The sequence below is a fragment of the Suillus discolor genome (genome assembly GCF_016758755.1).
Source record: "Suillus discolor strain FC423 chromosome Unknown F5147scaffold_25, whole genome shotgun sequence".
NCBI classification, from domain to species: Eukaryota; Fungi; Basidiomycota; class Agaricomycetes; order Boletales; family Suillaceae; genus Suillus; species Suillus discolor.
The window spans coordinates 329,116-340,965 of record NW_024541272.1 but is presented as its reverse complement, the minus strand read 5'-3'; the positions used below and the strand labels follow the sequence as shown (position 1 = coordinate 340,965).

Below are 11,850 nucleotides of genomic sequence, written 5' to 3'. Positions count from 1 at the left end.
TATCAGCTTCCTGACAATGTCAAAGATACTCTGAGCAGCCTGTTTCACATCTCGAAGAGTGGTATGGCAGCACTTCACACCCACTGCCACAGGGAATTGTTCCATGGATGCTGGGAAATCTTGCTTGATGAAGACTTTGTTCACGCATACCGTCATGGTATTATTCTAAGATGTGCTGATGGGGTGCTGCGAAGAGTGTTTCCCCAAATATTTACGTATTCGGCTGATTATCCAGAGAAGTACTCCCTTGCCTTGATTAAAATTGTCGGATTACTCATGAGTTTCAGGGTTTTAATCGCGACTATAAAAGATATGGGCTCATGTGCATGCCCTCGTTGTCTCATGCCGAAGAGTTTATTTAGTTCTCTTGGTTTACTAAAAGACATGAAAAGTTGTGTGTCCAAACTCCGAGTATATGCTATGGATAAGGTCGTTCAGGCACATGAATTCATCTACAACTTGGGAAATACTGTAGATGGTGTAAAAGTTCAACACACTCTCGGGGAGGGTCCTTGGGTACCCACTGTGGTAAGTGTAAATGGTTCCTCGCAATTTATGATCAGCTTAAACTCGCAATTTGTAGAATCGATTTGTTGAAAAGCTTGGACCGCTTGGCCTTGACACGTTCCGCATGCTTGTTGTCGACTTCATGCATGAATGTGAACTGGGCACTTGGAAATCACTTTTCACACACCTTATCTGCATTCTCTATGCCCTTCCTGTGGGGACTCAGCTGGTCGCAGCCCTCAACAGCAGGTACGGAGATTTCATATGGAGTGCTGTTGCTTGCTAACTACATGTCATCAACTCTCAATCTCACTTTAGATCTCGCCAGGTCCCAACATTTGGTAATGGCGTAATCCGAACGTTTGCAAACAATACCTCAGAAATGAAGAAATTGGCAGCACGTGACTTCGAAGATATTTTACAGGTCTGTTTGCATTCTTCATTTGTCTGCAATGGGCTCACTGTTGTGTTCTTTGTCGCCAGTGTGCTATTCCAGTTTTCGAAGGACTATTTCCCCCCAAGCATGATCGAGCCATGCAATCTCTGCTATACCGATTTGTGCAGTGGCATGCACTTGCCAAGCTCCGCATTCACACGGAGTCCACTGTGACTTTTCTTGAGGAGATCTTCAAAAAACTAACCCAGAAGTTGTGTAAGTTCCAATGCGATACCTGTTCCGCCTTCAATACTACAGAATTACCCAAGGAGAAAGCAGCTCGCCACCGAAGGTTAGCTCAACGCTCTGAAACTAATACAACTCCTTCAGAATCAAGTGGTGCGGGGCTAAAGATGTTCAACCTTAGCACATACAAGTTCCATCCAATGGGAGATTATGTGAGGACCATTAGGCTCTTTGGGAGCACGGATTCTTTCACTACTCAGATGGTGCGTATGTGTTGTGTTTCTACTATCTACCAGAAATTAAGTTTGTTTAGGGGGAGCTGACTCACAGAGCTTTAGAGGCATTTTATCCATTAACCAGCAAATTAGACACCCCGGCGCAGTTAGCCAAGCACGAGCACAGGCGCCATGTACTTCGATGGGTGGCAGAAGCAGGAGCCATATCCTCCTCTGACAGCGGATTACCTGTTGATGGAGTCCCCCCTTCGATATCTCCTAGAAAGCATCATGATATCACAACTAATCAGAGCAATCCAGTTGATCTATTCGCATTCCTTCACCAACATACCGATGATCCGGCCATTAAGGTAAAGTAGCATCGCAGTGCGGGTGTGCCTTACATTTCTCTGACGCTGGTTGTCAGAACTTCATACTGAAACTTAAGGATCACATCCTTTTTAGGCTGCAGAAGCTTGACATAGGCTATTGCGATCACATCTTCACAGCTGAAGAACACAACTCCATCATTATTCCTAACAACGCAATTTACTCAGTCCAAACTATGCGGGTTCATTACACCGCGTACGACCTCAGATGTGAGTATGACACCATCAATCCTAGAACTCACGGTGATGTCATGGTGCTTTCGGGCGAGACAGCGCCTAGTCACCCATATTGGTATGCCCGTGTATTAGGTATTTATCACACAGAAACCTGGCTCAATGATGGCGGTCGACCTGCAAAGCAAGTCCTTGAACTTCTTTGGGTCAGATGGTTGGCACCATTGGAGAATCATCCATCGGGCATCAGTCATGCTAGTCTTCCAAAGCTTGCGTTTGTGGAGGAATCTGACCCGGACGCATTTGGGTTTCTTGATCCATCACAAGTAGTTCGAGGAGCTCACTTGATCCCTGCGTTCGCTTCGGGACACGGTATAAGCTCACTTCGTTTTGGAAAATCATTAGCTCGTGCTGTGGGGGAGTTAGATGACTGGGAAGCACATTATGTTGGGATGTGAGTGTAAATTATCCTTCTTATGGCGCATTGACCCTGAACCTTTGAACCAGATTTGTTGACCGGGACATGTTTGTCCGTTATACTCATTTAGGTGTCGCACATCCGATCATGTCCCGGAGGATAATCAGAGACTCTGAGTCAGCGATACTAGCCAACACCATGGATATTGTCGATGAGGATGATGATGACCATGAAGAGGTCAGTGATGGTAATAATCATGGAGACTCCGATGATCAAAATGAGGGTAGTGATGAAGATTTGGAGGATGAAGATGAGGGCGATGATGAGTTTACTGATGGAGAGCTGGAAGATGAAAACGAGAGAGACAAGGATAATGATGACAACTCCCTTTCTTTCTAAATCTGTTGAGATCAAGGCCCGAGTCTTCCATTTATTCTTGCAAGTCCTGCTACTACACGCAATATAATCTTTCGACATAGTACTATATCAAATGCTATTCCCACTAATACGGTAGATGTGTATCATCCCAGGTGACAAGATCGTAATGACGGTTACACCGTCAACCGCCAAAAACCTATTGGAGAGCCCAAAAATGGTCAAGGTGTCAATGAGCCCTGAGATATTTATAATATAATTTTCTCACCATCTGTGTGAGAGATTTGATTTCGAGCTATTCGAGAGCTGGGAAAGATATATAACAGTGTTCTGAAAAAAGTAAACGAGAATTTAAAATGAAATACGGCAGGTTCGAACTCACGCATTCCACTTGGAGCATTGTAAGTTCACAACAACACTATACCGTTTGGCTATCAGTGCTTATATATCTGATGTTGCTAATAGTATATCACCACCTCTAGGTCATCTCATAAATTTCGCTAAGTCTCGCAGCGCAGGCATCTTGATCAGTGTAACAATCTACCATACACAAAGCAGTTTTTCAGAAATTCAAGTTCTATATGATGTATTTGCCTTCAGTATGCTCAGGGAAATGGAACTTGGTGTATTTTGTGTAGGATACACATAGTCAATACTAACGAGCTACCTTGACTTCATCATGAAATTCTAGCTAGGATGTTCATGCGAGCTTTTTCATAGGTATGCCATAGGTCTGATGCTTAGACCTATGAACTAGCCCTGGATTGGACCAAATTTGAGCTGTAACCAATCTGTTGCACAGGTCGGGAAAAAAAACCTTTGGTAAAGATCTGATCTATTAGCTTTACAGCATTATTTATTTATTTATGTACCATATCTATATTCAACCTTGTATCTGCCTAGTTGCCGGGTGTTGTAAATAGTTTTCTCAGTATATCGCTATGGCCTAAAGCAGCAGCTGGTGGTGTAACTGCCAGTCCCAGACTCCGCCCGGCTGTATCAGTAATGTATTCCCTCATCTCAACTCCTCAGCTCAGAACTATGGTCGTCCTGAGAGCAAACCAGATACATTCAAATAACTATTTTTTAACATAAGGCACCACTAGGGATCCACACAGGTATACCCCGGGGTGTCAGGGACCTGACCCACACCCACACACTTCATGCGGGTGCAGGCTTTTGGAGGGTATGGCCAGCTCATACCCTCACCTGCACCTGTGCAGGGTTTACCCATGGATAGTACATATAAATATTAAGTCAGAGATATGAAAAAAACCATTGTAAAAAAGGACTCACTAAGACACTGCGAACAGCGGGCAATGACTTTGATCAGCATGGCTCGAGCTCGATGGAGGATCGACACACTGCGAATGGCAGACAACAACTTTGATCAGCATGGCTCGAGCTCGATGGAGGATCGACACGCTGCGAATGGCAGACAACAACTTTGATCAGCATGGCTCGAGTCGAAGGAGGATTGACACACTCATTCACTGCAAACGGTGTGCAACAACTTGGATCAGCATGGGTCTAGTTGAAGGAGGATTGACACACTCATTCACTGCGAGCGGTGTGCAACAACTTGGATCAGCGTGGCTCGAGCTCAAAGGAATTGACAGACTCACTCACTGCGATTCCCCATCCAGAGTCAAGTCTATATGCACTGCATGCGAGTGAGAATGAGTGCCGCCTCTCATCCTTTTCTCATCTTCAGCGTCCTGGTGTCATCCGCAAGTGTTCATGCCATGTCAGCACTTGCCAGCATGTGTTGGGTATTTGTGCATGGTGCTGGTGGTGTTGGACACATTGTGGTGGTCATTGGTGTTGGTGGTATTGGGGTATGCACCAATGCTGGCACAAATGGTGGAGGTAGGCATGTTATTGAAGATGTTTTGTCATCTGCGTCAGCACAATGCACATTGGGAGGGAAAAAAAACTCACCGATGCAGCTGATGGAATGGCCACTTTGTCTTGGTCAGATTCAATCAGGGAGGAGTCTGAGTACGACCGCTCAAACTCATTTTGGGGAAAACCCCTGCCTGGAGTCCAGGTACCACAGAGTCATACCTGGACCCATACCCAGGACCTGCATGGGTTACCAGTACCCATGCTAATCCCTAGGCACCACAGTCCGTCTATCATGACACAGATGTGGGGTGCGAAGAACCAAATAAAGAGAACAAACCAATCAGTCCGCAGAATTGTGACAATGAATACCCATCGGCCTACATTGCACATCAAACCTTGAAGTGCGGCAATGTTGTACATAAAGATTCAAGATAAGATTGAGCCTTGAAGAAACAATTTCACAGGAAGTTAAGAGTCTGAAATGAGTGCAATCAGGTGAAGACCAATATTCCATGATGTTCAAAATAGACTCACTGGAATGTCATTAATCCATCTGTTGTTCAATCTTCAATGTACTGCCAATGTTGCCTGAACCACTCTAGAGCCCTTCCTTCTTTCCAATCGTTGATACACTTTCAGATACTTCAGTTTTCTGCTCGCTCGGCACGGTAGGGATCCTACCTAGCCTTAGTCTCTCATCAGCATAATCACATAAATATTGAGGTCCCCAGGCGAGTAGCCAGTGATGAAAGGATACTTGTAACCTGTCTCTGCAGATGAACATTGAGAATGTCGAGAAGTGTGAACAACTCTCATGCTGGCGTGTCAGTACAAGATTGCCAACAGACCACATAGGCTGAGAATTGCAATAATGTGCAGTGGTAATAACTGGCATGCAGGAAGGATGAATTTGAACAGTATATTGAGACAGTACCTTGACATATTATAATTGACATTCCATCATAAGCAACCACACCACCAAAAGGAGTTGAAGTGCAACAACGATAATTTGAGCCATGCACAGAAATTTGTGGGACATGAGAATGAGGATGTATGATATTCAGGGTAATAGAGATAGGGAATGACATGGGTGTACCCGTAGGTGTCGCAAGCATCACCCACACCCGCAGGTATACCCACACCCCCATGGCGGGTGCGGGTCTCATGGTGGGTTGGTGGGTAGTATAGTGGCGGGTGTGGCACAACAGTGCCCGCATTGACTGTGTGGACAGACAAGTCCATGCTGCTGCACCATGAAGACGAAGAAGTACCTGTGCTTGTCGCACCAGAACCCATTCTGAAACTGTCTCCTCCATAACGGAAGGAGTGCCAGGCGTGTTAGATGCGCTTGGGGGCTCGGTGAGGGAGCACTGCGCACGAGCGTTGTGTCGAGAGCACTTCTGAATAATATCGGATTTCATACTAATGGGACGAGCAGAGCCGTGAAGCTTATAGTAGAGGCCGCATCTGTATGTATATGAGAGATTGGTACGAATATAGAAGGAACAACAAATGAGAACTTACGCGTTGCAAACGGTCTTGCCTTCATCGTCCTTCCTCCACAAAGGAGTTGCAACCAGGACTCACCACCTCCATGACTCGGACCGGTGTCACAGAAGAAGAAGAATGCGGTGGCACTGCAGCCAAGGACAGCGTGGACAATGCAGAAGCCAAAGATGATGCACCACCCACATCATCCTTCTCCATGACTAGCATGCATGGACTTTGGATGCGGATGTTTATGCTACCAAAGAGAAGAGAAACGAGACGTCTGCTCAGCAAAGTCCATACGACGTATATAGATGAAATAATACTCACCAATTTACAATAGAGACCGCAAGCGTGATGAGTTACGACACAAGTGACTACCCGCTATAAGGGTACGGGTATGGGTATGGGTGTCCAAAGGTCATGCCCCCACCCCTACCCACGAGGTACCCTTATCCACGACCCGTGCGGGTGGCCAGTACCCCTGTCATTGCCTAAATAGAGAGCATCATGATAATATGGATATTCAGAGACATCACGACAAGCATCAAGAGGAGGACAAAGTTGGGTATCAAGCACACAAGAAACTATGCAAGGCCCTTTGACCAAGAAAACCCTGATATGATAATCAAAATCACTACACGCAATATTATGAACATGATGCTCACATATTTTTGTACACAAGATGAGTATCACAATTTGTGGCCGGCTCTGTCACTTGGCGGTTTCAGGGAGATATGCAGGTGGATTTGAGGTGGATACTCGAGATAAGGAAACAGTACTATTAAATGCCGAAAAACAAGTGACATGCAAGACAAAGGGGTGAAAAACACAATGATGCGAAGTGAACCACCAATCACTCAATAAGGCAATAAAAACCCACAAACTTTTTGACAGAGACGGGTACCTACAAAACCCTCCTTTGGGAGTCGGGGATCGGAAGTTTCATTTGTTTATGTTTATTTGGCTACACATCCATCTCATCGATGTTGAACTTGTTCAGTGCTCTCTTTGACTTGGAAGTGCATTCCACCATTTGTGATTGAAGACATCAGGTAAGTTCCCATTGCGCTCAGAGACAGCTTTTATGATTGTACCTTTCGTTTACAGGGCTTATCCCATGCTGGGATGATCGTTCTACCCTTATCAGTGACTCAGACTTCGGTCAGACTTATGGTCTGCTAGTCAGTACCTTTCATTTACAGGGCTTATCCCATGCTGGGATGATCGTTCTACCCTTACCAGTGACTCAGACTTCGGTCAGACTTATGGTCTGCTAGTCAATGTAATGGTACATGACTAATTTTCTTGTGTTACCATGATGCTGGTGGTCTACTCATAATGGTGATTGGCAGTGGTCACCCAGGCTTCAATTCTGAAGTGTCCATGTCACAGCCAGTGTCGACACAACATGGAGGAGTGCTGACCCAACTTGGAGTCTCACTAAACTCAGGGCGATTCCCCCCTCGCTGTCACAGCGGTAGCCAGTGCCTGCACAATTTGAAGGCTCGAGATCAGGGATAATCCCCTGCCCCCAGGTGGTTCCGATAGTTGTGCTTGCATCAAACCAATCTTTGGCTGATGACAATCTGGTGGAGAACACTTCATCCTTTGATGTAACTAGTCGTGTGAGTAATTTATCATAACAGTTACATCTCCCCTGACATTTTAAGATTGATTTTAGCAGCCTATCTTTAGCCACTGCCCTATTGGAATCTATGCTAGTAACAAAGAAATACGGACACAGGTAACTGGAAAAGGTGGAGAACGCTTCATCCTTTGATTTAACCAGTTGTGTGAGTAATTTACCATAACAGTTACATCTCCCCTGACATTTCAAGATTGATTTTAGCGGCCTATCTTTAGCCACTGCCCTATTGGAATATATGCTAGTAACAAAGAAATACTCGAATTATATCTGCACAGACACAGATAACTGGAAAACTCATTTTGGACATGCCTTGGCCTCCTCAGCAGCTTGTATTGTGGAGAGTTCCAGAGATTTGAAGTTAACCAGGCGTTAACATTGGTAATGAATGGTGTGCAACTAGACACCTTAACCCCGACTACTCTGATGCTCGATTCTGCAGATGCACCATGCACCCTCTCTGCACCAACTGGTCGTTTTGATATATGCTGACCCCTTACTATACTAAGGCAGCTTCAGTCTTGGAGAGCGTTTTGGTTGACCTCCCACCGAAGCTATCACCTCCACACTTGTCTGAGGTATTTGGTAAAAGTACATGTTGTATTATCTATCCAGTGTACGCAGCCGCTTAATTTGCCTCCTAGATCATTCAACCTTCTTCACCCATACGCAGTCTGAAACTCGTAAGTCCATTTTGATTTTTTGGTTTCAAGTTTGGCTTACCTATAAGCGCTAACGTGCGCCTCCGAGTCCCAGAAGGTACTCGAGTTCTCTCATCTCCATCTCGAACATTTGGCGCTCCCTCGCGATCCATAGTGTCATCATTGCACGTCTTTCATCTGGCCACACCGGAGACAATGGGTTGGGGTGAAGTGGTAAGTCCGGGTGGTAGACTTGTTGGCATACGCGCATTCGCGCGGCAGCCCACGTAATGTACATTAGCTCCTTGAATGATATCAGTACCATATTAGCTGACACACTTATTCCTCACCAGTTGCCTATCGGTCAATCTGAACACTACATCGCGGGGCCGTGGGATGTGCTCGAGGAGATGTTGAGGTATCTAGAGATTGTTCTTCGGTTAGCAGCCAATAATCAGTGCTAAGTACTAAGTACACAACGCACATGATGATTCCCGTTCCTGTTCTGGTGCTCATTCTCGTTCTCGTCTCCTCTGGGGTTAGCATTGTTGTAGTTATTCATGTTAGACGATGTAAGGTGTAATCGAGAATGATCGATAGTGCGAAGTTGTTGAAGTGATAGACTGATAGGCTAAGTGTAACATACCGATTTGGATGTCATCCGGCATCTTCCGGATGAACCTTCACCGTCGATCAACTTGAAAGCACCAACATCTCTAGTACTGCTGGACACTTATCTAGGTTCGTTTCCTCTATGTTTTCGTCACTTATCACCAGTTTGACCTAATACGTATATTCAGTGAAAAATTGATGTTTCACTCCTCACTCTTGTCAACAAAGTCCCGACATCACCGTGACTCTTTCATCTCTTTCCCCCGCTCGTTTCTCCCAACGCGTTATCCACAATCCAAAGAGGATGCAGCTCACGGGTCACCTGGGAAGTTGTCTTTCTCGCCTAGCATCTCACACCACCTTCGACTAGTCTGATGCTTGGTGGAGAAAGGCTAGTTCGCATATTCACTTCTTTTTATATCGTACTTATTGATGGACGCATTAGACAGCCATACCATGTTGCACTGGGACTGTCTATTCCATACTGTGCATGCTGGTAGCTTTGAAACCGGTGATATCATCTGGTTCCTAGAGGGCGGTCTTAATGCATCTTACAATTGTGTCGATCGCTGGGCATTTAAACATCCAAACAAAGTAAATACCGCCCTTCTTGTCGAAGTTTCATGATCTCATACTATTTATTAGACCGCCATTACTATCTACGAGGCCGATGAACCCGATGATGACTGCCTCATCACTGATGCAGAACTGCTCTGCAGGGTCTGCTCTATTGCAAACGTCCTGAAAGCTCTTGGTGTCAAGAAGGGCGATACTGTTTCTGTATATCTGCCAATGCTTGGCAATCTGTTGCTACTTTCCTCGCTTGCGCCTGGATTGGCGCCATTCACTCTGTAGTCTTTGCTGGCTTGAGTGCAGAGTCTCTCCGTGATTGTGTTCAAGACTGCAAGTCGCGCGATGTCCTTACCAGTGATGAGGGCAGGTGTGGTGGCAAGTCAATTGCAACCAAAGCGATTATAGACACTGCTCTCAAGGAATGCCCTACTGTTGAACATGACCTTGTTCTCAGACGCACACGCCTGGTCTCACACCCGCTGTTCACCCAGCATTACTGTAATGCTGTGTTCGCTGGTGAAGAGGAGTTGGGCTGTCATGAAGTTTTGGGAGAATGTGGATCTTGGTGCGGTGGGTGTTGGAGAAGGCGTTGGTATCGTTAGGTGGGTGTTTCAGCTTCTCAATCATTCACATCGTTCGTTTGCCTACTTTAAACTGCTGTTCCTTTCCCATGTTCCAACATCCATTCCCATTCAATGTGCTAACATTTATTTTTTACAGCACTGGGGACCTTACCCCAATCATCCCAACGGTGCGCACTACACTTCCACCAGACACGCCTGTAGATGCACCCGACAGCCTCTGCAGACGTGTAGAACAAGGTGTCGACGCCATCGCATGGTCCAATCAAAGTTATCTCCAGCGTCGTCGACAACTCATGTAACACCACATACTCCATTCGTTCTTACTATCTGCCCCCACTTCAGCATCTGCTCCCACCGAAGACCAGTCACGGGCAGTGGAACATGGGGCTGTTGAAGCAAGAGAGCGGGTTCTTGATTGCGAGTTTGGTACCGGGGATGAAGGGGAACGGGAAGGGAGAGGATGGGCAGGGGGAGCCCGTGGAGCTGAAGAAAAGCATGTCTTTGAGGCTTCGAGAGCATGATGAGTGGGAATAGTGGGAAAACACGAAAAAAGAAGCTTGCTCCACTGAGTAGGAAGAGCTTGATGGATCGGCTGGCACAGGTGGCACGGGAGCTTCAATCGAAGCTGTTAGGAATGAATGTAGTACACAGGGTCTTCACGCATTAAAGTCGTCACTGACTCGGATGTGCTCTATCTATAATCTACACCATTGCATCCTGTTGCAGACAGCATCACCCCCCATCTCACACTACTCCTCCCCTTGCATCACAACTGAGTACTGAAGCTTGAAGGCCGGCTGCTGCACCTTCAACATCGAGAATTTCTTTAAATTTTTTGTCCAGTGCAAAAGACTCTTTAGTGTCGGAAAGCCTTACATTATGTTACAGTATGGTAGCAATATTAGATGAATTATATAGCTATGTCTTGTCAGGTAATGCGAAACACTCACGAGAAGGGCTTGAATAGCATTGTAATGGGTCAAATAAATAGGGCCAAACGGCAATGCACGAAATAGTTGGGATAAGTTTACTACCACCCCTTATCATCTGAAAAGGAGGAATGTTGTAGCTTTGTAGCTAAATCTAATGGCATTCTAGATTTATTGACAAATGCCAGAGGCTCTTTCCTCAAAAAGGCCTTGAATAACATTGTAATTAAAAAATGAGACTAGGTGAGATGTCGAAGCTCAAAACGATTGGCTCGGGTGTACTACCACTACTCATTGGCTGCAAAGGTGGAATGTGCCAGCATTGTCATAAATCATTCATGTTAAGCTTGATTTACGAGCACACATGGGTATATATGTGCAACTCAAATTGATCGCAGTATAAAAGCTAATATTTGGCGGCAGCAGAATTACATCATGCTATACTTCCCACGGCTACAATATTGAGGACTCATCAATTCACTGATGAAGTAATTGTTATTCTCCTGTAAGCTAGACTGATAGAGAAAATAGTTGAAAGACGATAATCAGGCTATACTGTCATAATGATGCATAAAACCAGGCTAAGTAGCAGATTTTGGTGATGCATCATCCTCCTGCGCCAAATTGGGGCTTCCGTTCGCTGGGACGTGCCTGGCGGAACTCTCCATACCATGCTTCCCTTGTTTGTACCTTGCTTACCTATGCTACATGCAGACCGTTCCAGGCATTTACCTTGCCATCCGGCTATTTAATTCATTTTTGGTAGGCTTTCGGTTGTTACTTGAGAAGATGATGTCATTTTTGAGATTTATATCACTAAGTCCAGC

The 11,850-nt window shown here is 45.5% G+C and overlaps 3 protein-coding genes across 3 annotated transcripts; 2 read left to right on the top strand and 1 right to left on the bottom strand.

Annotated features, from left to right (window-relative positions):
- Nucleotides 1-4,095: 4,095 nt before the first annotated feature.
- F5147DRAFT_652570 (uncharacterized protein) lies at nucleotides 4,096-4,821 on the top strand (the record flags this gene model as incomplete). Its single annotated transcript, XM_041433644.1, has 3 exons — nucleotides 4,096-4,202; nucleotides 4,415-4,569; nucleotides 4,751-4,821. The coding sequence occupies 3 exons, from the start codon at nucleotides 4,096-4,098 to the stop codon at nucleotides 4,819-4,821; spliced, it is 333 nt and encodes a 110-aa protein (XP_041293235.1).
- A 2,547-nt stretch (nucleotides 4,822-7,368) lies between these two features.
- Nucleotides 7,369-8,887, bottom strand: F5147DRAFT_652569 (uncharacterized protein; the record flags this gene model as incomplete). The annotated part of the gene is made up of 7 exons (XM_041433643.1): nucleotides 7,369-7,411; nucleotides 7,464-7,656; nucleotides 7,846-7,925; nucleotides 8,185-8,257; nucleotides 8,422-8,629; nucleotides 8,676-8,747; nucleotides 8,810-8,887. The coding sequence occupies 7 exons, from the start codon at nucleotides 8,885-8,887 to the stop codon at nucleotides 7,369-7,371; spliced, it is 747 nt and encodes a 248-aa protein (XP_041293234.1).
- A 506-nt stretch (nucleotides 8,888-9,393) lies between these two features.
- F5147DRAFT_652568 (uncharacterized protein) lies at nucleotides 9,394-10,628 on the top strand (the record flags this gene model as incomplete). Its single annotated transcript, XM_041433642.1, has 6 exons — nucleotides 9,394-9,531; nucleotides 9,583-9,717; nucleotides 9,814-9,877; nucleotides 9,965-10,112; nucleotides 10,231-10,261; nucleotides 10,437-10,628. 6 exons carry the CDS (start codon nucleotides 9,394-9,396, stop codon nucleotides 10,626-10,628), a joined length of 708 nt encoding a protein of 235 aa, XP_041293233.1.
- Nucleotides 10,629-11,850: the final 1,222 nt, after the last annotated feature.